Source organism: Siniperca chuatsi, linkage group LG7, assembly GCF_020085105.1.
Source record: "Siniperca chuatsi isolate FFG_IHB_CAS linkage group LG7, ASM2008510v1, whole genome shotgun sequence".
NCBI classification, from domain to species: Eukaryota; Metazoa; Chordata; class Actinopteri; order Centrarchiformes; family Sinipercidae; genus Siniperca; species Siniperca chuatsi.
Window position 1 is genome coordinate 32,284,008 of NC_058048.1, and position 24,428 is coordinate 32,308,435.

Sequence of the window (24,428 nt, forward strand, 5' to 3'; positions counted from 1 at the left end):
CGGAGGAGGAAGTTCTTTCTGTTCTGGGAGTTTTACTCAGAAACATTCAACAGTGTCTTTAATATCCAACAAGCATCCGGTGACTTTCCTCGGAGCACGAGCCCGGAGGGACCTGAACGCACCACGGATCAGACCTGAACTAGAGGTGATTTCGGTTCTTCAACCTGTTAACGAGTGTTGACTTGAACCGAGACGTCCAACGAGTCTTGCTTTTCAGATCGTCTCACTGAGTCCAGAGAAGCTGAAGAGGTGAAAAGGTTTCACAAGAAACCAGGTAACAGTGTCTGAATGTCTGCGTGCATATATTTAATAACTATTTGTCTTAATGTGGAAACAAACAAATGCATAAACTAAATGATTCATCTTGTCGTCCATCACGCAGTCCTGCAGCTGGGAACCACGGATCTAAATGAATACTGACACGGAAACATGTCGACGTTCTTCTGTTTTCAGTGAACATCTCGACCAAAGCGCTGCAGCTGTTGGACTTCAGCGCTCGCTCGCACTTTACCTGCCGACTGAAGAGACTCCTCCCCCGTCACGGAGCTGGACACCTGAGGGACACCTGCTGGACCCTGACCCAGTTTGCATTAACGTGGACTTTGACTAACAGTTCAGCTGCGTCAAGTCAACGTTAACTCCAGCCAGGCTCCAACAATCAGCTTTGAGCGCCATTTGTGATTCGCCGCAACCAGGAGAGGCCCTTGAGGATGTCCATCATCCTACGGGCCCCGCCCAACATTCAGACACACGACAGGAAGCGAACAAACACGATTTCTCTACGAGAAAGCTTTAAATTTAACTCCACGGATCTGCAGAAAAATCAGCATCCAAACAGTTTTAGAGATAAATTCAGATATTATTCTGATTTTATTCTTGTTGCACAGATGTTCCCCACACACACACACACACACACACACACACACACACACACACACACCTGGACGGAGGAGTTGTGTGAAGCTCTGAAGTGTTTGCATTCATCTGTTCACCTTTCAGCTGCAGACTCTGTTCACTGTTAAAGACTTTATTATTAACTCTCGAATCCTCCTTCGCTTCCAGCTGGAAGAAGTTTCTGTCTCAGTAAACTGAATCAAAACCACACAAGATTTTCTGGAACATCAAACGCTTCTGAATCAAAAAGATTAAACATAAACATGTGATTCAAGCTGTTTTTATGTTCAACACGTCGACATGAAGGCAGAGCGACAAGCAGCTGGACAGACGTCAACACAAACAGTCTGATTCAGTCTGTCAGCTGCCGAGTTCAACCAAGACCAGCTCCACCAAATACTTCGTCCAACGCAAAAACATCCGCTGTCCTCAGCGTCTCCGTCTCCTCAGCGTCTCCGTCTGCTGCTGTCCACATCATCAGGCTGTCACGCACTTCAGCCAATCACATGTCAGACCACAGGATGGCCTTGCTGCCTTTCTCCACGCTGGCGACGTACACGCCTGAAGGTGACCAGGACACCGAGTTGATGGCGGAGCTGCACACACAAACAACAACAGGTTAAGCCGGGCTCACGCTACAGCAGTTTGGGTTCGTCCCGGATTCCCCCCTCCCGACAATCGGAGGAGAAATCTGGTCTGGGACTGTGGTCGGTACCGATGTGTGATGTGTAAGCCTCCCGAGCTGCTCGCAGACTCATCAGTCCAGTGGACAAACATTTTCTCAGTTGCTGTTTCTTAAACTGATGTTTGAGGCTGCTGCTGAACCGACGCTCTGAGCGTGCTCAGTCTGAACCAAAACGGTCAGCTGACAGATGCTTTAAACCTTAAAGCTGAGAGGAAGTGCAGAGTCAGGTGACTCTTTCACATACAAGTAGTCATGTGACCCATTAATATGAAAAGACTGCAGTAAATTAAAAGCAGCAGATCTCAGGTCAGTAACAGGCTGAAGACACTGCTGTGTGATGTCATGAGTAACAAGATGGCGAGCTAAACGAGCTGTTAACATGGATGACGTGTTGGAGGACTTTCACAATAAGAGTCACCTGCAGCTCTTCATCTAGCAGCTCGCTGAATCCTCCGTCATATTTCAATCTGGGAAAGCAACACAAAGTCAGAGCGATGGCCTCTGTGACGAATACGATGCATTTCCTGTAGCCACAATAACGCCACCATGTGATGCGCCTACAGAAAGGTTCTAATATGAAACAGGAAGTGATGTTTGAATCAGCAGCATCAACAGCTCAGCTGTATGTGGAGAGTAATCTCATTACAATTACAGAACCTTTCAACTGAAAGCACCAAGTATTGACTTGGAGAGTTGGACAGATGGATGCTGATCGACAGGTCGGGGACTCCTGCGTCAGTCCGTCTGTCAGTACTGTCTGACTTCCTGTCTGCGACTCTCTGCGCCAAGCCCACTGGTTCCTTTCCTGAAAGCTTTAAACACACCTCACAGACATAGTTTGATCCCGAACCTTCAGACAGAAACATTTACACGATTAAAAATCAGTCTGGTTCTTACTTGTGGTTTCGGTCCAGAGTTCGGTCCACTTTACCCGTCAGGACGTTCCATATGTACAGAGCGCCATCAGCTGAGCCTCCGGCCACGTAGCTGCCGTCAGGACTGAACACAACAAAACAACAGCAACGTGTCATCGGAGGTCACTGCCAGGCTTCACTCAGAAAATATAGATTTTAGTAAGAAGAGGCGTCAGAGTCCTCCCTGTTTAATCTGCCGTTGATACAAACTCAGCTCCTCCTCCCCTGCTTGTCATGGCGAACACAAAAGGAAAGAGTTGATCATTTATAACTTATACAGAGGCCATATTATGCTTTTTCGGGTTGTCCCTGCCCTTTCTGGAGGTTGTTCAGTCTCAAAGTGCTTTTTCGGTCGTGAAGGAAAGTTAGTTTCTTGATGGACACACGGCTAACTACTGCTAACCGCAGCTACCGTTAGCCGTGCAGCTAGTGCTATTATTTAGCTGACTCTGCCCAGACTGGGAGCTTGATTGGCTTGTTTCAGACAGGACGAACTGAATAAAGGGTCAGTATACAGATAAGGATTTTTTTGAACTGTGAATCATGCAAAGTTACTCCAGGAGTGTCCCAGAATACAAATATAGAGCTGGAAATGAGCATAATAGGTCCTCTTTAAAACAAGTAAAAAAAGAAAATACATGTGTACAAAAGTACTAATCGTTTATTATGATATTTTTACTAAAACGATACAGGAATATTTTTACTTCAGGGTTGAATCCCTCCCTTTTATGGAAGGCCTTTAATGTGAAATCTGCAGGAAGTGTTGAGTATCACTGACAGCAGTTTAAGAGCGATCAAAGTAACAGCAAAGTAGGAGTGATCAGAATTTATCACTGAAAATAGTAATTTGTTTAGTTTTTTACCATTTATTTAAAAAACACATTTCAGATATTAAAAAGCAGCAGGAGACGAGTTACTGCAACAACATGGTGGAAAAATAAGACATTAAGTGTGTAAACGAAACACTAAACACAGCTGCTGCTGCTGCACTTACCTGAAGGTGACTCTGGTCCAGTCGGCTCCACACTTGAAGCCCTGAGCACTGAAAACACACACACACACACACACACACACACACGCGGTAAGTAACTGGTGCGATAGCAGGAACATTGTGTCGCTCACGAGCTGCTGTTCGCCCGAGCTGGAGCTCCTGACCATCAGATGTCGCCCTTTCTATCTTCCTCAGCAGTCATCTTCAGCGCGGCCTACAGTCCACCACAGGCGGACAGAGACACTGCACGATGTTCTCGTTAGCCACCAAACCGAGGCCGGGGGTTTCAACAGCGCTAACCTCAGATGTGTGTTGCCAAACCTTTGGCACACATCACATGCGCCACCAGGGGTGAACGGACTCGGAACCACTGCTACACAGTTCGAGGGCGGGTACAAAGCAAAGTCTCTCCCCGCTTTTGGCAAATCAGATCACGCTGACATCTTTCACTTGCCGAAATACAAACAACGGCGGAAACAGGAAGTTCCGGTTCAGAGAGGTCATGCGCTGGACTAACCAATCAGAGGCCGCTCTACAGGAAGCTCTGAGTGACGCAGACTGGGACGCTCTGAAGGCCAACAAAGTCGCAGACACCTCAGGGTTTGAGACCGGGAACATGGAAAAATACAAAGCTACATCATAAAAGGTCCGTCGAACGGTAGGAGGAGGTTAAGCGACGCTACGGAAAGAATCTGGAATCACAACTGCAACAGACTGATTCCAGACGCTTGTAGCAGGGACTACCGAGCATAACGGACGGTGACTGCGGTCGTCTCGTCGAGGCTGACGCTACCAGCAGCCGACAAGCCGTCCCTGTCCCGAAGAAACCTCATCCCAGCTGTCTAAATGACTACTGGCCGGTAGCTCCGACCTCCATGGTGATGGAGTGCTTTGAGAGATCTCCTTACTATCTCTGACCCTGGACAGTTTGCGTACCGCCCCAACAGATCCACAAACGACGGCATAAATAATCTCCTTCACGCTGCGCCGGCACACCTGGACATCAGAAGGGGAAATTATGTTAAAATGCTGCTTGTGGACTACAGCTCGGCGTTTAACACAATCATCCCCTCCAGACTCGTCACAAAGCCTGAAGACCTGGGACTCAACTCCACCATGTGCAGCTGGATCTTCAACTTCCCGATGGGCAGACCCCAGGCCACACCTCATCCCTCCTCACCATCAACACAGGATGTGTCCTGAGCCCCCTGCCGTACTCCCTGTACACACTTGACTGTGTGTCGGACTCCACTACCATCATCAAGTGAGCTGATGACAGTCGTGGCGGGCTCGATCTCTGACAACAAAGAAAAGGCCTACCTAGAGGAAGTGACTCACCTGGAGAACTGGTGCCAGGAGATCAACCTCACTGAATGTCAGCAAGACTAAGGAGCGGATAATGGACTTTGGGGAAAAAGCAGGAGAGGAACTACCAGCCCCTGAGGATCAACAGGGCAGCGGTGGAGAAGGTGGACAACTTCAGATACCTTGGTGTCTGCATCACAGAGGACTTACAGTCCTCTCACGTTGACACCTTGCTGAAGAAAGCCCGTCAGTGTGTACCACCTCAGAAGCCTAAGGGACTTCAGCCTGCCCCCCATGTTGCTAAAGGCTTTCTACAGCTGCACCATAGAGAGCGTTGTGACAGGCAGCTTCACCACCTGGTTTGGGAACAGCACAAAGAGGGACTGGCCCTGCAGGGGGTGGTGCAGTCAGCTGAAGGCACCATTTACACCAGAAGGTGCAGGACGAGGGCCGAGATCATAGAGGTGTGTTCACGTAGAAGTGCCGGGGAGCTCTGAGGGGAGAGACGGGGGGCAGAGCTGGAGCTTCTGGAGGAATAAACACCCGGAGCCAGACCGGATTCTGCTCTGTTCAAGAGCCGTTTAATGTACCGACGGGAAGAGAGCTCAAGAGTTTATTTTATTAAACTTTTGGGATTAAAAAAAAGTGGATTTATCTTCAACCTCGCTTCTTAACCTGTCCGCAGCAGCGAGCAGAGGTGCCGATCTCCACTGTCGTTATTGTAGCCGCCGTCTGTGGGCGCTCGCTCGATGAGAGCTACTACTTCATATTTATACAGAGACCGGAAAAAAACTGCAGACTGCTTGGAGAAAGGTAAGCGAGGACTACCTGGTAAGTTCTGAAAATGTGTGTCTGTTACTTGATTCCAGCTATCGGTTGTACTTTACTATGAACCAAGTTAGCGCTAGCATTACTCCTGATCGATCAGAACTCCATTCAGAAAACAAGCATTTTAAAAAGTTGTTTGCTTGTCGTCTTGCAGACAGACCTGACAAAGCATGAATTCAGACTTTTTACACATCGGCATCATGATGTAGTTATTCTGGCATCCTTTTGATCCATTTATTGCAATTAAATCACAGCAAAATCAGTTTATTTTGGGTTCATACCGCTGTAGTAAGCCAGAAAGAGTGAATATTCTCAGGTTGTATTTACTCGTGTGAGTAAACAAAAGTGATCTGCCAGTCAAACTTGCGCGAGTAACGCGAGGCGAATATTCGTTTCCGGTGAATAGACTCTTCTCTCTGCTGCGGTCAGGCAGGCGCTACCGCTGCCTGAAGGCCAAAACACAGAGGATGAGGAGGAGTTTCTTCCCTCAGGCCATTCAGGTCCTGAACCAGTGACGTTACACACACAATTCATTATGATCCCTCCACTTGCCGTACTCAATAAACCCAGTACTGTTTATGCTGTTCCATTGTTTGTTTTTCTTCATTTTCCTGTTTCTGTAGCTAGACACTAAAGAATTTCCGTGTATGTGACAAATAAAACCTGATTTGAGTTTTTACATACGAAGCACTGGTCAACAACAGAACAACAGTTTGTGAAGATGAAACTTTCAGTCTAAATACAAAAGACTAGTTATTGATAAACATGGTTAAGATGGTTGTGGTCCCTCTTCACTCCATGAAGAAGTGAAGGAGGACACACACCTGTTCTGGTCAGGTGCTGCTCGCAGGTACACATCAAAAGGATGGAGGAAAGCCACACATTTATAATTTGACTTCAACATTGAACATTTTTTTATTCAGAAAGAAGTTTGAGTGCATAGCTTTCTCTTATTTTCTGTTACATTCCAACCAAAAACTAAAACCAAATCCAGATGTGAGGATCAACTCAGCTGGTGGTGTCTGAGGAGGAACTCACCTGAACGTCTGTCTGACAGCGTTGGTGCGCAGGTCGATGATCTTCACCTGGTCGTCTCTGGAGCATGCGAGCAGCTCGGTGCGGTCATGGTTCAGGTCCAGAGACGTCACTCTGCCCAGCAGCTCCAGCTCCAGCACTATACTCTCCGCTCTGACACACACACAGTGTTAAATGTTCAGGGAGGTCAGGAGATGTGTGCGAGTATCTGCACACATTTTAAAATTTAAAATGAATTTAATGCTTTTTAAGACCTCAGAGAAAACAGCAGAACAAATGCACATTAAGGCGATATGTTTTAAATAAAGCACAATATTGATACGCATCTTTATTTAACAAACAAAATCACATAAAATCTAAATGTTTCATGCAGTGAACGGTGTTCCTGCTCTGCCTTACATGAAACTAAACACTTCACACAGCATCTCAATAGGATTCAGGTCAGGACTCTGACTAGGCCGCTCCAAAGTCTTCATCAGTCTTCTTCAGCCATTCAGAGGTGGACTTGCTGGTGTGTTTTGGATCATTGTCCTGCTGCAGAACCCAAGTTCGCTTCAGCTTGAGGTCACGAACAGAAATGGCTTTAAGGACATGGATGTCTTTGGAGGCCCTTGCAGACATACAGTGGTGTATGTGAATCCTATTGAGATGCTGTGGCATGACCTTAAAAAGGCAGTTCATGCTCGAAAACCCTCCAATGTGGCTGAATTACAACAATTCTGCAAAGATGAGTGGGCCAAAACTCCTCCACAGCGCTGTAAAAGACTCACTGCAAGTTATCACAAACGCTTGACTGCAGTTGTTGCTGCTAAGGGTGGAGCAACCAGTTATTAGGTTTAGGGGGCAATCACTTTTTCACACAGGGCCATGTAGGTTTGGATTTAGTTTTCCCTTAATAATAACAACCTTCATTTAAAAACTGCATTTTGTGTTTACTTGTGTTATCTTTGACTAATATTTAAATCTGTTTGATGATCTGAAACATTTAAGTGACAAACATGCAGAAAAATAAGAAATCAGGAAGGCAAACACTTTTGCACACCGCTGTAAGTGGATTAACATGTGATCTGGATCAATAAAAACTCTACTCACTGACCTGATATCCCAGAATCGCACTTTCTTATCAAAGTGTCCGCTCATGACACACTGCTCCGTGCACACGATGTCATTACAGCTGGAACCAGCAAACACCGTCTTCATACCTGCACAGGTGAGACAGCAGGTCATGATTCACGCAGACTGAACACAGGTGGGGAACCAGTGAGGTCAGAACAACAAGATGACTTCAAACTCTGAGTTAGAGAGACTGAAACTATGAATGTAAATCAGTAGTTGTAGTACAGAAACGTAGTTTACACAGTACAGAAAGAGCTGCTCTATCAGACCTGTACACCTGTCCCAGGTTGCTATGGGAAACCTGTAAAAACTGTCCAATCACGTACAGACTTTGCTGCGGAGGTCCCACAGTTTGAGCGTTCGATCGTAGCTCCCAGAGACAATTCGAGCGTTGTCCAATAGGAAGCGAGCTGACAGCACCTTCCCACTGTGACCTGTCAAGGTGTGCTGGAGAACACACACACACACACACACACACACACACACACACACACACGAAGAGCCATGAAATACTGTTGCAACATCAGCGATGCTCGACTGTAACCAGCAGGTGGCACTACAACGAGCTATGTTTTAATGGAGACTAAAGATTTACAAACACAACTCAAGTGTTTTTAAAGTGTTTTTTAACTTCGTTAATGAACATTTACATGTTTCCATCCCAAAGATGAGGCACGAAATCCGTTTCATAAGCAACAAACATGTAATGATTAAACGTGATGACCAGTAATAAATAGTTATGGACAGGTTATATAATAAATAATTTATAATTTGAACACGTTCTCCTCTCGTGTCTCCATCTAACAGCCTCACAGTGAATCAACATCTGCAAACTCAGACTTCATGGTCTCAGTAGAAGAGTGAGATCAGCACTCAGGCCCCGCCTCCTCAGCCTGGCGCTCCGTGCTGATTGGTTCTGTTGGATGTCAATCAGCGTCACAATGAGCCTGTAGGATCTCTGTACAGACTCACACTGTGATGTCACATCCTGTCTGTCAGCAGCGCCTGGGACCACCACTGCACCACTAGAGCATGATGGGAGCAGAGCAGGGGCTGCTGGGAGCTAAAATGGCCGATCGGGGGGATCCGAGGTTCAGACCTTTTACATCACATCACTGACCAGAAGACTGACGAGAAGCCAACCATCCGCACACTCGTTAACACAACTGAAGCTTTATTAGTCGTAAGAGCAATCATGTGGGATTTTACTTCAAATAAAACTGAGAACAATTCAAACTCAGCTGAAATGATTAGTCGAAACGGCAGAAAATTACTCGGCAACTAGATTAAAGTAATTTAATGAAGCAGATATTCACTGGCTCCAGCTTCAGTTCTGGTACCAAATGTGAACACTGGCTGTTTCAGATCTCAGTAAACTGAATCTTTGGGTTTTAAACTGTTGGTCGAACTAAACGACGTCAACAAGGACTCTGAGGATGTGGAGACATTTAGTTTTTAATAAACCGAAGATTACTGAAGAACATAATCTGTGATTAGTTGATAATGAAAATCGTCACTAGTTGTAGCTCTACTTTAAATGCTGAGTCACAATTTAAAGACTAAAATGAGCTATTTTTAAACGGCATGCTTTTATACTATTTCTTCATTATTCCTCTCGTGTGTTTGTTTGTGAGCAGAACTCCTCAGAGAGAAAGCCGGCTTTCATAAAAACAGGTAAAAATGTATTTTTTAAAATCAAACAAAGCCACCCGGGTGGATATTTTTCCTCTTTCAATCTACCTGGACATGTTAAGTTATTTTCACACGGGGAGCGATGACGCGGTAATTCATTTTCAAATGGGGCAACCTGACAGGTGGAGCGATATGTGGTCGTGCTCGTCTCACGCACGCCCGCCGCCAGAGATGAAGTTAACTTTTTTCTACACGGCGTGCAGTGCATCGTGGGATCGTGCACTGATCCCTGCGAGTTCCCTGAAACACACAGACCTCAAACACGAGGGCTTTCGCTTGGCAGAGCATCGGCTCAAGCCTGAGTGTATCAGGTAACGCTGTGGATAGTTTTAAGTTAAGCTAGGCTATAGAGAGAAAACTGTTGTTCGGGCAGGGATACGGCAGTGCACAGAAGCCGTCTCCATGGTTACCACGCATAGAGCGCCTGGCGTATTCGCACGAGGAGCGCAGCGCTCGCCGTGTGAAAAGACCTTTACAGGCAGGTCAAGGCTCAGTGTCTGATCATGGTGCAGTGCGAGAGCTGTAAAGACTCACCCTCAGTCTGTAGTCGTCCACAGTCCAGATCCGACTGGCAAAGTCATTAGAGGCAGCCAGCAGGTACGAGCCCTAAAGAGACACGGTGCACAGATTTCCACGCCATTATTTTCCCACTCTTTGACCCAGCAGGGGCTCAGTGCTTAATATTGCAACGCCAAAGATGTAAAAACAAAGAAAAACAGGATTAAACGGTAAAAAACAGACTTACAGTGCTGTCAAACTCGATGCTGGTGATTCCAGCGTTACTGCCGGTCAGAGCTCCTTTAGGCTCACAGCGACCTGAACACACACACACACACACACACACTCGGTAAGCATCATAAACACCCCATGTGCTTGTTTTTGGCTGTTGAATGATTGTAACTGTGCGGTTGATTCTACTCATTTGTTGTTGACGTGAAAATAAAATAAAACCAGTGAAGCATCTGAGCTCCACTGAGTCCTGCAGTCCTGGTCCACGAGGCCCATGGTATGGCCTCGTTACCAAGTGAGTCCCAGTGAGCTCAGAAAAACTCGCACACGCTGCAGTCTGCACGGGAACCAGCTCAGGTTGGATTTATAGCCGAGCATCAGATCCCAGCTCCACAACACTGGACTCGTGTGCTGCTTTATGTTCAGCCACTGTGTTTACATTCTGTCATTGACTTTGTGACGCAGAGCGACGCCGAGCTGCACGCAGATTCATCGAGTCGCATCAGGTAACTCATTATTTCTGTCTGAACAGGAGACGAGCGCCGTGTGGCCGCCGTGTTTTCGTTCGTTCAGCGCAGGCGAAGCTCTGCAGCGTCATCGCTTTGTGACATGTTTGTTACTGAAGAGGAGAAAACCGCTGAGTCTTTAACCTCCTTCATGTCGTCTTCACTCAACAAACTCCATCATGAACACAAGCAGCCAATCACAGCTCTTACATTTTCCACGTGGCGTCTCCGTCGACGCCCCGATGTGTCGCTACATGTCTGAGGAGGAACACGTCAGCTACGTTCCCATTGGCCGGATCAAAGCGTGTTTACAGGAGCTTACAGGTAATCAGAGAACGTGTGTACTAATGCGGACTTCAGAAGCCGGTCTCGGATTTTCACTGCAGCGATAGAAAACGCTGCTTCCTGACTTTCTTTTGGTGTGTGTGTGTGTGTGTGTGTGTGTGTGTCGGAGCAGCGAGACTCAAGTTCACCTCACGTTCTCCGGGAGAACTCTAGCTCTAATCCCCCACCTGGATTACTGAAACCAGGTTTACATGACATTTGCGAAGTCTTACAGGAGAACGACGACTAACCCGGTTGACTAAAGTGTAAACACTGAGTTTTAGAAAGTCTGACGGTGTCGTCCCTCATTCGTCCAGGAGTGATCTATCGTAGAAAAGGTTTCAGTCGTAGTCGTCTGGACGCTGTTTTCAGAATCACATCAAATCAATTTGATTCTGAAAACAGTGTCCAGACGACTACGACTGAAACCTTTTCTACGATATTTTAGAAAGTCTGTATAACGAGCTGTAATTTTGCCAAAGACCTTCTTTAAGTTGTTGAACTCATTCTTGGATTGTGAGCAGTACTTCCTGTTTTCATCCTGAACTCACCGGCGACGACCTCCCACAGCTTCACCCTGCGGTCCATCCCTCCTGTTGCTAGGACACGAGAGCCGGGGCTGAACCTCACTGCGTTCACCTCGCCATCATGGGCTTCCTGAACACACACACACACACACACAGGACAGGGCTTAACTCTGAGCCAATGAAAACTTCCCAGTCAGCACCTTTTCTTTTGGTCTCAGGTTGAAAACTTGAGATCAGCTCCCTCCTCCTCCTCCTCAGCCTGGCGCTCCGTGCTGATTGGTTCTGTTGGATGTCAATCAGCGTCGCAATGAGCCTGTAGGATCTCTGTGCAGACTCACACTGTGATGTCACATCCTGTCTGTCAGCAGCGCCTGGGACCACCACTGCACCACTAGAGCATGATGGGAGCAGAGCAGGGGCTGCTGGGAGCCAGAGGGCAGCAGGAGAGGATTGTGGGTAATCAGACCTTTTACTGCTCATCACTGACCAATGAGTTTACACCTGGGCAACAACAACTGTTAATATTTCCTATTAAACCCACCTGGTTCTGTCTGAGACCAAATGAGATGCATTATGGGAACACCAGATCTTTTATGATGTCATTGATCAGCTGGACGAACACTACCAGGGTTTCCCTTAAGGTTTCAGAGGGCTTAGGTGCTGTACAGTCGTTGGGGGTGGTGGGGGTTAGGGTTGTATATTTTACACATGGCCGCCGCTGGATAATCCAGCTAAACTGCATCGTTTTGACCGGGCCTGAACGCTCTGCTGTGAAGCTCGCGCTAACGGGAGCGAGGACTTCCTGTGATTCCTCATCAAATTAAAGCCGGGACTCTAAAAAGGTAGGAAGTGTGTGTGTGTGTGACTGAGGGCTGAGCTACACACACACACACACACACACACACACACACACGATGTGCCACATCATATTCACGATAATACCGCTATAATTTAATGATTAAAAATATATATATACACACAGCGGTGTGCAGAAGTGTTTGCCTCCTTCCTGATTTCTTGTTTTTTTGCATGTTTGTCACTTAAATGTTTCAGCTCAAACAAATTTAAATATTAGTCAAAGATAACACAAGTAAACACAAAATACAGTTTTTAAATGAAGGTTGTTATTATTAAGGGAAAACTAAATCCAAACCTACATGGCCCTGTGTGGAAAAGTGATTATAAGTTATTATTATTATTGTGAACATGTATTTGAAAAAACACCGTTTTAGAGGTTTACATTTCCTGATTGCACCAACCTAACAAGAAGAATTTCTCACTTCACACTCTCCTTATGTCTTTGTCTTAAACTCCAGTCTGCTTTTGAAGAAATAATCTTAAAAACATTTTCAAACAAGAAAAACTGTAAACCACAAGTTGAAGATTCAATCTTCACCGACGTTCCTGCCGTCTTTACCAACTAGTTTAAGGAGCATTTAGGACCAGTTCCCGTACTGTAGTCCAGATTCATTGAGCCAACAGAAAACCTGTTACCAATAAAGGAGCCTCGAGTCGTCTAGTGTTTCCCAGCTGAACATTTTAAACTAGTCTCCCAGTCAAACCATCATGAGCGGTCCACTGGTGAGGAACCTGAGATACTTACAAACACGTGCAGAGCTGTTGAAGGGACTCGAACCTCTGCACACACTCCTGAGGGGGCTTCAGTGTTTTCAGGTGACGAGCTGAAAGAATTTGCATGTCGACGCCTGCTGAGGAAGAGGAGCACAGTCACAGTCTAATAAGAGGAGGAGGAGCGCCACACACACACACACACACACACACACTGAGGGTTTCGGTGGAGACAAACAGTCAACTCAGACGTGGATAATTAGAGGTATGAAACTGTGGTTTAACTCTGGTTAAACACTAGAGAGACATGTGATACATATCCAGGATCTGATTGGCAGAGCTCATCTCCTCAGCTAACCAATCACGTGGCGGAAACACTAAATGAATCAGTGCTTTCACGTGTTTCATGTATCTGTAAATACACAGTCAGAACCTTGAATTAGTCACATGATCCATGACAAAGTCTTAATCACCTAAATTTACCAGCCGAGTTAATGTTGGTGTGCGAGGTTAACAACAAACAGGAAGTCTCATCGGTTTAAATCCTGGACGGACAGTTCACCAACAAAACCACTGAGAAGTACAGAAGCCTTGAAGGGACAAACAAGCTGTCAGCACACTGAGCTGATGTTCAGGGTTCGAGTGCTTCAGTAAATATGAAATCACATGAAGAAGACAAAGACCTGGACTCAGCTGGGGCGGTTCGTGATGTGGATTCACCGACTGATGGGTTCAGTTTATTTCAGTTAACATTATCTAAAGCAGCTTCAACAACCGCAGAAGAAGAGATGGAGATAGAAACGCAGATACCGTGTTCGCGATTTGACGTGCATCTGCGTGGGCGCCATGTTGGGGCGGTCAACAGGAGAGTCTGCCCAAGACAGGGAACTACTTCGACTCTTACTTAGCCCAAATATTTTATGTTTCCATGCGACGGCACAGCATTTCTGAACACTGGTCTCAAACACTTGACGCACCACACCGTGCCACTGTGCCACTGTGCCTGCAAATAATACGAAGAGTACGGTGTAGACCTGCTCTGTAGGACAAATGCAATGAGATAACATCAGTTATGAACATGGCGCTATATATATAAAACTGAACTGAATTACATTATACTAAAGTATTGGATTATAGTATTGTAATGTATGTGTCAGTGTCTAAAGAGAATGAATGAAGATGAAAATAGAGATTTACAATATTGTGTAACGGCACAATAACGGTCCGGCCTGCAGCGGCGGCGGCGTCACGTGTGTCCGCATGAACGGACTGGATGTTTCTCTCTTAATACTTTAGTCTGGTGAACAAAAGTATTAATACAAAAACAACCAGGCGGCTTTATAAAAATAGATGCAGAAATCTACATTTTTGGAGAAACTCACAAAAGCTGAAATTCTAAATAATTGACTTGACGTTGCCTATTGATAGATCGGAGCCTGCATGTCCCAGCGGAAGTCGTGGCTATTCAGAAGGTTGATGTTTTGCCATAGAGCCGATTAGATCCGCTGCCAGTAACTGAATTTAATTCCAACAAGTAACCAGTATCGCGTGAAGTCTGCATCTCTCAGTGCACGTCGTATTTGTTTACCATCTTGACCGCTCCAATATGGCGGACGCACAGACGCACAGCGGCGACACACGGCAGCGGCCAATGAGAATCTATGTTTCTACATCTACAAATAAAACAACCAATCACATGTTTGACTGCAGTCCAGATCTGCACGTCTTCTCTCAGCGAGCAGAGTTAGAATTTAACTCAATCAAGCTCAAAGTGCAAACACACAAATAAAGAGCCTGATATTAACTGCAGCCATGAGGGGGAAATGTAAGAAGATCCTCGTTTAACACACCAACATTTCATCTGAAAGTTTGTCCCGTGGAAAACTAACTATGGCCAAATGTAAAGACCGCTGGTTGTTTCCAGGTAAACCCGCCTTCAGACCGAGTCTGTGTTTAATTTCAGCTGATGTAAGTGTACGGCAGCCGTCTGAGGTTCTAATTGTATATTTCTAAATTTCAACGTAGTTTTGTAGTTGAATCTTATGAAACAAACTGTACTACAGACTGAATTTGTATATAAAAACTAAACAGACGTACAAAGTTAAAAAGTTGTTGTGGCATTCAGTTTAGGCTTGGCCGGTATCTTCCTGACATTTCACCGGGGATATGGATTGAGACGGTATTTATAAACAAATACAAAACGTAAAAGCTGAGCTGTTGGTGACAGAAGTCATTGCAGCAGGTACGACATCGTCGAGCCTGCAATGCTGTGTCCAATATGCAATTAGCCGACTTAAGGCTGCACTGAATGTCATGCTTCTGTGGGTGAAGCTTTGGTTATATATCGTCAGCGATGGTGCTGTTAGCTTGACTGCATCGTTAATACAGGCGCTGCCTCCCTTCACACGAGTTGGAAAGAATCCTACGCAGCCACTAGGGCGGGGCGACTGGACGAATATATCGACAATCGGTTGGTTATGTCGGGCGATTTCTGTTATTTTATTTTGCTAATTTAACGTTCTGCTTCCGAAGAAGCAGTGAGAGCCGCCGCCCAGCGACAGACTCGTTCAGCGACGGCAGAGAGGCAGCTGTAGAACACTTTCACATCTAACTCGGTGGATTAAAGGTTTATTTCCACCAAAGCAGAGCTGGTGATTGTTGCAGCAGTTTAAAGACTCACCGAGACGTTTCGGGGAGTTTTATTGTGTTTCAGTCGAGTTTGAATGAAGTGTGTTTTACGGGCGTTAACAAGGCGATTGAGCTGGTCTCAGTTCGGTGAAAGAAGCTTGAATTCAGAAGGTGTGCGGTTGTATTTTTCTGTTTAATAATGTGAATTTAAAATGAACAGCAGCTGTAAGGGTTGTTTTTGCTGACCTGGTGGTTTAATTTGTCACCTTGCTGCAGTGATGTACAGGTGCACTCCAGGACACTGTGATGTCACAGCTGGGTGTGGTTACAGGTGCATCACCTCTGACCACAGCCAATTACAGCCATCAGTGATCTTGGCTGTGATCAGCTTAAAGGTTCGGTCACATTACGTTCAACGAGATTTCCTCGCACTCGGCCGTGGAAAAAGACGTGATGTCACGTTTCTGATAAATAAATATTGATCAGAGCAATCAAACTGTAAACAGTGCGAACAAAGATGAACTCTGAGCTGCGAATCTGTCGGAGCAGCTGGAGATACTGAAATTGGAAACGCGCATCAATATGTCCGTCGTTCAGCTTCAACAGAAGTGAATGAGAAACATTCGTGTGAGCTTTAAACTTCGCACCAGAGAAACGCTGCTGCTCACACCGATAGCTTCAGATGGCGGGTGACTAACACGTAACTGACGACACGTTGTGGGCTGCGAGGATCAACAGGGTCACATCAGGACAACGGCCTTCACAAAGCCGTCGCACTCGATCCACACAGGAACACAAACACTACTCTACATGCCTCTTCAACTGATTATTGATTTAGTATCAAGATTATTGCCAGGAATAATCACTTCACTACAAACGTCACCGTGTGTTCACACTGCCAGCAGAACGATCAACAAGTCGACACGCGTTTGTCGAGGCCGGAGCTAAATGATGAGGCTGACCTCATCCTCTGCCGACAGCCAATCACAAGACGGCTTCTCCGAGAAATTTCTAACGTCAGGAAGCTTCAGTAGATTTGCTTAATAAGAAGTACAGACACTAAAGTTTCTCTTCAACTGTGGCCCTTTAAAGAAGAATTCTGGTTTATTTTCCTTCATCAATAATAATAATAATAATAATAATAATAATAATAATAATAATAATATTTTACTCACCAAGCTAATATCTGAGACCTGTGATCATGGTGGCGTCACTCAGGGTGTTTTCACACCTGCGCTCTTTAGTGCGGTGTGTTTTGCCCCTTGGTGCGATTCATTTGGGCAGGTGTGAACACACTAATTGAACTCTGGTGCGGACCTAAACAACCACACCGAGACCCCTGAGAGGAGGTGGTCTCGGTTCGGTCCCGAACGAACTCTGGAGCGGTTCGTTTGTGGTGGGAGCGTGAACCGACCAGACTACCATAAACACATCACGCTTACCAAACACGTCCTCGGTTTAACATGTCGACGGTTAGCATTACAGCACAGTCGTCGCACATGCTCAATATTAGCTTGTTCTGCTCAGTGGTCTGAAGGCAGCACAGTGCGTTCGGCGTTCGGCTGGTGTATCGCCCAGATAATTCCTGCGGTTATGTGCAAAAGCCAACTGTGCCGCTGCTCCACGTTAAACTGCACAGCAATGTTTCTCACAGAAACGTGCAGAAGTACCTCCTTCCTGCGTTTACTGTCTCGCCACAGCGTTCTCACGTGGTTTGTAGCGATCGGTTCGCTTGGATTGCTCTCTGCGTGAAAAGAGACCGGACCAAGGGGAAAACGCTCCAAGTTACAAACTCATCAACTGATTTGGACCGGAGCAAACCAACTACACGTGTGAAAACACCCTGAGAAGTCTGACGGGTCCAGAAACACTTTCAGTTGGACAAACCTGTCAGATTATCTGAGTACTCGTGTTTCTTCTTCTCAGCGACGCCAACGTGTTCACAGATCTCAGATATCAAGTTGGTGAGTACAACGTTATTATTACTGATAAACGATTAATAAATGACTAACCAGTCTGCAGACATGCTAGCAGCTCTGTGAGGCTGTACTTAGACAGCTAAACAGTAACATCAGCATGCTTTAGCAGGTATGTTCACCATCTTAGCTTAGCCTGTTAGCATGCTAACATTAGCTAGTTAGCAGTGACCACAGAGCGCAGCTGAGGCTGATGGGAGCGCCATCAGCTCTGCAGGTCAGAAACCAAAGTGTCGGACACGTTAACGTGTCGACCTGATGGTGGCGCTAGATGGGAAGTCAGAGGATCAGCAGAGTGATTACAGTTCGTCCTGAGGGGAGCGTGAACGATGAAGCGCGTCTCATCGCAGTCCAGCAGCTGCTGGTGTTTCAGTCTGGACCGAAGAGGACGGACCGACCGGCTGACACCATCATCCCTACAGTCGTGCTGCCAGCGAGGCCGATAAAGCCAGAGCTGTTAGAAGCTCTAATCTCCCTCAACACAAATATTCTGGTAAAGGTATCAAACCCAGTCAGCGACCTGTCAATCAAACAGCTGACAGTGTGAACAGGTGAACACACACAGTCCTTCACCTGGAGTGTGGTGGGACGAGTCCAGGCTGAACACACTCAGACACGCTGCAGACAGACAGACAGACAGACAGAGACAGGTAGATAGACAGGTGGTCAATCACAACATCCAGTCCAGACCCCCAGAGACCAGGACAGACAGGACAGACGATCTTGTAGCTACATACCCAAATATGTTGGAGATGGAGTCCAGCAGACCGCCAGGAGGAGGCTGCAAGATTTTCTTACTGCGCAAACAGAAAAACAAACTGGATCAGAAATATCAAAGTCGTTCTTGACGTGTTCGACCGTCTGGTTCGACCGTCAGTCCAAAACCCACAGGTTCAGTTTCCTGAGATAAAAACCAGAACTTCTCACTCCGGAGGAGCTGGACACAGGATGGACACAATAATTATATTTCAAGCAGCTCAGTCTCAGTGTCTGGAGGACATCAGGTGGGTTTAATGACAAAGATGCTTCAAAATCTCAAGAATAAAAATGATATGAAGGAATTAGAAAGATTATAATATTCAGTTTCTGGATAAGTATTGTTAAGAAACATAAGGAAGTTAAAGTGTCCAGTTCACCCAGTACATGAAGCAGGACAGAAACCGGTCTCACCTGGGAGTCCTACTGAGCGGTCTGTTAGGTGACGTCTCTCCACCGCCCTTCCCTCCGTCCTCCGCCAGAACCTCGATGTCGTCGTCCCTGAAGACAAAAACACCGAGTCAGTACCGAGCTTCACCTCTGCGACTCTGATACACCTGCTTCAAAGTACAAAACACTGACGGGTCGACGGGCAGAGGCTCTTTGGCAGCGTCGGCCAGCTCCTTCTGCAGTTTGGCCTGTCTGCGTCTGAAACAGACAGCACAGACAGTCAGTAACAGACCAGCACAGAGTCAGTAACAGACAGCACAGTCAGTCAGTAACAGACAGCACAGAGTCAGTAACAGACAGCAGAGTCAGTCAGTAACAGACAGCACAGAGTCAGTAACAGACAGCACAGACAGTCAGTAACAGACAGCAGAGTCAGTCAGTAACAGACAGCAGAGTCAGTCAGTAACAGACAGCACAGAGTCAGTAACAGACAGCAGAGTCAGTCAGTAACAGACAGCACAGAGTCAGTAACAGACAGCACAGTCAGTCAGTAACAGACAGCACAGAGTCAGTAACAGACAGCAGAGTCAGTCAGTAACAGACAGCACAGAGTCAGTAACAGACAGCACAGTCAGTCAGTAACAGACAGCACAGTCAGTCAGTAACAGACAGCACAGAGTCAGTAACAGACAGCAGAGTCAGTCAGTAACAGACAGCACAGAGTCAGTAACAGACAGCAGAGTCAGTCAGTAACAGACAGCAGAGTCAGTAACAGACAGCACAGAGTCAGTAACAGACAGCAGAGTCAGTCAGTAACAGACAGCAGAGTCAGTCAGTAACAGACAGCAGAGTCAGTAACAGACAGCACAGACAGTCAGTAACAGACAGCAGAGTCAGTAACAGACAGCACAGAGTCAGTAACAGACAGCACAGACAGTCAGTAACAGACAGCAGAGTCAGTCAGTAACAGACAGCAGAGTCAGTAACAGACAGCACAGTCAGTAACAGACAGCACAGACAGTAACAGACAGCACAGACAGTCAGTAACAGACAGCAGAGTCAGTAACAGACAGCACAGACAGTCAGTAACAGACCAGCAGAGTCAGTCTGAAACAGACCAGCAGAGTCAGTCTGAAACAGACAGCAGAGTCAGTCAGTAACAGACAGCACAGACAGTCAGTAACAGACAGCACAGTCAGTCTGAAACAGACAGCAGAGTCAGTCAGTAACAGACAGCACAGAGTCAGTCAGTAACAGACAGCACAGACAGTCAGTAACAGACAGCAGAGTCAGTAACAGACAGCAGAGTCAGTAACAGACAACAGAGTCAGTCAGTAACAGACAGCAGAGTCAGTCAGTAACAGACAGCAGAGTCAGTCAGTAACAGACCAGCAGAGTCAGTAACAGACAGCAGAGTCAGTAACAGACAGCAGAGTCAGTCAGTAACAGACAGTCAGTCAGTAACAGACAGCACAGACAGTCAGTAACAGACAGCACAGACAGTCAGTAACAGACAGCACAGTCAGTCTGAAACAGACAGCAGAGTCAGTCAGTAACAGACAGCACAGACAGTCAGTAACAGACAGCACAGACAGTCAGTAACAGACCAGCAGAGTCAGTCACAGACAGCACAGAGTCAGTCAGTAACAGACAGCACAGAGTCAGTAACAGACAGCAGAGTCAGTCAGTAACAGACAGCACAGAGTCAGTAACAGACAGCAGAGTCAGTAACAGACAGCACAGAGTCAGTCAGTAACAGACAGCACAGAGTCAGTAACAGACAGCAGAGTCAGTCAGTAACAGACAGCACAGAGTCAGTAACAGACAGCACAGTCAGTCAGTAACAGACAGCAGAGTCAGTCAGTAACAGACAGCACAGACAGTCAGTAACAGACAGCACAGACAGTAACAGACAGCACAGTCAGTAACAGACAGCACAATCAGTAACAGACAGCACAGACAGTCAGTAACAGACAGCACAGACAGTCAGTAACAGACCAGCAGAGTCAGTCTGAAACAGACCAGCAGAGTCAGTCTGAAACAGACAGCAGAGTCAGTCTGAAACAGACAGCAGAGTCAGTCAGTAACAGACAGCACAGACAGTCAGTCTGAAACAGACAGCACAGTCAGTCTGAAACAGACAGCAGAGTCAGTCTGAAACAGACAGCAGAGTCAGTCAGTAACAGACAGCACAGAGTCAGTCAGTAACAGACAGCAGAGTCAGTCAGTAACAGACAGCACAGACAGTCAGTAACAGACAGCAGAGTCAGTAACAGACAGCAGAGTCAGTCAGTAACAGACAGCCAGTCAGTAACAGACAGCAGAGTCAGTCAGTAACAGACAGCAGAGTCAGTCAGTAACAGACAGCACAGACAGTCAGTAACAGACAGCACAGACAGTCAGTAACAGACAGCACAGACAGTCAGTAACAGACCAGCAGAGTCAGTCTGTAACAGACCAGCAGAGTCAGTCTGAAACAGACAGCACAGTCAGTAACAGACAGCAGAGTCAGTCAGTAACAGACAGCAGAGTCAGTCAGTAACGCACAGACAGTCAGTAACAGACAGCACAGTCAGTCTGAAACAGACAGCAGAGTCAGTCTGAAACAGACAGCAGAGTCAGTCAGTAACAGACAGCACAGACAGTCAGTAACAGACAGCACAGAGTCAGTCAGTAACAGACAGCACAGACAGTCAGTAACAGACAGCAGAGTCAGTCAGTAACAGACAGCACAGACAGTCAGTAACAGACCAGCAGAGTCAGTCAGTAACAGACAGCAGAGTCAGTCAGTAACAGACAGCACAGAGTCAGTCAGTAACAGACAGCACAGAGTCAGTCAGTAACAGACAGCACAGAGTCAGTCAGTAACAGACAGCACAGACAGTCAGAAACAGACCAGCAGAGTCAGTAACAGACAGCAGAGTCAGTCAGTAACAGACAGCAGAGTCAGTCAGTAACAGACAGTCAGTCAGTAACAGACAGTCAGTCAGTAACAGACAGCACAGTCAGTCTGAAACAGACAGCACAGTCAGTCAGTAACAGACAGTCAGTCAGTCAGTAACAGACAGCACAGACAGCACAGTCAGTAACAGACAGCACAGACAGTCAGTAACAGACAGCACAGAGTCAGTCAGTAACAGACCAGCACAGAGTCAGTCAGTAACAGACAGTCAGTAACAGACAGCACAGAGTCAGTCAGTAACAGACAGCACAGAGTCAGTCAGTAACAGAACAGCACAGAGTCAGTCAGTAACAGAATAGCAGAGTCAGTCAGAGTAATAAACAGCAGAGGATCAGTCGGTCAGTAGTAAACAGCAGAGGATCAGTCAGTCAGTAATAAACAGCAGAGGATCAGTCAGTCAGTAATAAACAGCAGAGGATCAGTCAGTCAGTAATAAACAGCAGAGGATCAGTCAGTCAGTAATAAACAGCAGAGGATCAGTCAGTCAGTAATAAACAGCAGAGGATCAGTCAGTCAGAGTAATAAACAGCAGAGGATCAGTCAGTCAGTAGTAAACAGCAGAGGATCAGTCGGTCAGTAGTAAACAGCAGAGGATCAGTCAGTCAGAGTAATACTGTAAACAGCAGAGGATCAGTCAGTCAGAGTAATACTGTAAACAGCAGAGGATCAGTCAGTCAGAGTAATACTGTAAACAGCAGAGGATCAGTCAGTCAGAGTAATACTGTAAACAGCAGAGGATCAGTCGGTCAGAGTAGTAAACAGCAGAGGATCAGTCGGTCAGTAGTAAACAGCAGAGGATCAGTCAGTCAGTAATAAACAGCAGAGGATCAGTCAGTCAGTAATAAACAGCAGAGGATCAGTCGGTCAGAGTAATAAACAGCAGAGGATCAGTCGGTCAGAGTAGTAAACAGCAGAGGATCAGTCAGTCAGAGCAGTAAACAGCAGAGGATCAGTCAGTCAGTAGTAAACAGCAGAGGATCAGTCAGTCAGTAGTAAACAGCAGAGGATCAGTCAGTCAGAGTAGTAAACAGCAGAGGATCAGTCAGTCAGTAGTAAACAGCAGAGGATCAGTCAGTCAGTAGTAAACAGCAGAGGATCAGTCAGTCAGAGTAATACTGTAAACAGCAGAGGATCAGTCAGTCAGAGTAATACTGTAAACAGCAGAGGATCAGTCAGTCAGAGTAATAAACAGCAGAGGATCAGTCAGTCAGTAGTAAACAGCAGAGGATCAGTCAGTCAGTAGTAAACAGCAGAGGATCAGTCAGTCAGAGTAGTAAACAGCAGAGGATCAGTCAGTCAGTAGTAAACAGCAGAGGATCAGTCAGTCAGAGTAGTAAACAGCAGAGGATCAGTCGGTCAGTAATAAACAGCAGAGGATCAGTCAGTCAGTAATAAACAGCAGAGGATCAGTCGGTCAGTAGTAAACAGCAGAGGATCAGTCAGTCAGAGTAATAAACAGCAGAGGATCAGTCAGTCAGAGTAATAAACAGCAGAGGATCAGTCGGTCAGAGTAATAAACAGCAGAGGATCAGTCAGTCAGAGTAATAAACAGCAGAGGATCAGTCAGTCAGTAATAAACAGCAGAGGATCAGTCAGTCAGAGTAGTAAACAGCAGAGGATCAGTCAGTCAGTAATAAACAGCAGAGGATCAGTCAGTCAGAGTAGTAAACAGCAGAGGATCAGTCAGTCAGAGTAGTAAACAGCAGAGGATCAGTCAGTCAGAGTAATAAACAGCAGAGGATCAGTCAGTCAGTAATAAACAGCAGAGGATCAGTCAGTCAGAGTAGTAAACAGCAGAGGATCAGTCGGTCAGTAGTAAACAGCAGAGGATCAGTCGGTCAGTAGTAAACAGCAGAGGATCAGTCAGTCAGAGTAATAAACAGCATCCTCCTCCAGATGCTCTGTTTACTTGCTGTCCTTCTCGTTCTCAGCGTTGAGCTTGTTGGCTTCCTGAGCCTTCTCAGCCATCCAGCGGGACACCAGCTCCTGGTTGTCTTCTGTGGTTTTCCTCAGCTTCTCTTCTAGAGCAGAGAAGGTGATCTGCAGGGCGTCGTACTCGTCCTTCAGGGTCTGGTTGGCCCTCTCCAGGTCCTGCAGGGACACAAGAAGTCATGACTCCAGAAATATCTAGACCTGGTTTGATGCATCTAATCACATCTTCCTTTTCACAGGCTAACTGTCTGACCAATCACAGGATAACGTGCTGGTGTTACCGTGGTAACAGGGTGTTTGTTTTGTAGGCTTTAAGGCAAGTCACCATGAAACTCCCCCAGCTGATTACTTACATTAAGACCGTTCTTTCTTGTACGTCAAGTTTTCTGAAATGTTATGTTTAAATATGCAAATGAGGTACTGTCTAATTAAAAATGCGCTCATTTGCATACATTTCCAGAGCAGAAATTGAACATTGGTTAAACCAGGTTCAAAATTCTAGTTTCATTTTGTTGACATATTAGAGTCAAAGGTTTTAAGAGAGGGAATTTTGGATCTCTCTTATTATCAGTCCATCAATCACAAAACACTGTTATGTTATATATATAAGATAAGATAAGGCCCCAACAGATGACGTGCTCAGGGAATGTCTCAGGCAATGGGGAACAG

The 24,428-nt window shown here is 46.2% G+C and overlaps 1 protein-coding gene and 2 non-coding genes across 7 annotated transcripts in view; all 3 read right to left on the minus strand.

Annotated features, from left to right (window-relative positions):
* Window positions 1–1,011: 1,011 nt before the first annotated feature.
* Window positions 1,012–24,428, minus strand: part of atg16l1 (ATG16 autophagy related 16-like 1 (S. cerevisiae)) — a 32,415-nt gene continuing 8,998 nt past the window's right edge. Inside the window, exons 7-21 of one of the 5 annotated variants that reach the window (XM_044201417.1) lie at window positions 23,737–23,918; window positions 19,058–19,123; window positions 18,890–18,976; window positions 18,457–18,516; window positions 18,293–18,337; window positions 13,150–13,255; window positions 11,571–11,676; window positions 10,206–10,276; window positions 9,995–10,066; window positions 8,095–8,215; window positions 7,749–7,854; window positions 6,656–6,805; window positions 3,488–3,535; window positions 2,477–2,578; window positions 1,012–1,490 (exon numbers count right to left, since the gene is read on the minus strand). In XM_044201417.1, coding sequence (XP_044057352.1) covers window positions 1,397–1,490; window positions 2,477–2,578; window positions 3,488–3,535; window positions 6,656–6,805; window positions 7,749–7,854; window positions 8,095–8,215; window positions 9,995–10,066; window positions 10,206–10,276; window positions 11,571–11,676; window positions 13,150–13,255; window positions 18,293–18,337; window positions 18,457–18,516; window positions 18,890–18,976; window positions 19,058–19,123; window positions 23,737–23,918 — 1,416 coding nt within the window. In that variant the 3' untranslated portion in view covers window positions 1,012–1,396. Of the gene's footprint in view, window positions 1,491–2,476; window positions 2,579–3,485; window positions 3,536–6,655; window positions 6,861–7,748; window positions 7,855–8,094; window positions 8,216–9,994; window positions 10,067–10,205; window positions 10,277–11,570; window positions 11,677–13,149; window positions 13,256–18,292; window positions 18,338–18,456; window positions 18,517–18,889; window positions 18,977–19,057; window positions 19,124–23,736; window positions 23,919–24,428 lie in introns of those variants that run through there. The other 4 variants (XM_044201413.1, XM_044201415.1, XM_044201414.1 and 1 more) reach the window with 4 other exon arrangements.
* On the minus strand, window positions 8,614–8,889 carry LOC122879731. Its single transcript, XR_006378783.1, has one exon.
* LOC122879729 lies at window positions 11,757–12,034 on the minus strand. The gene has a single exon (XR_006378782.1).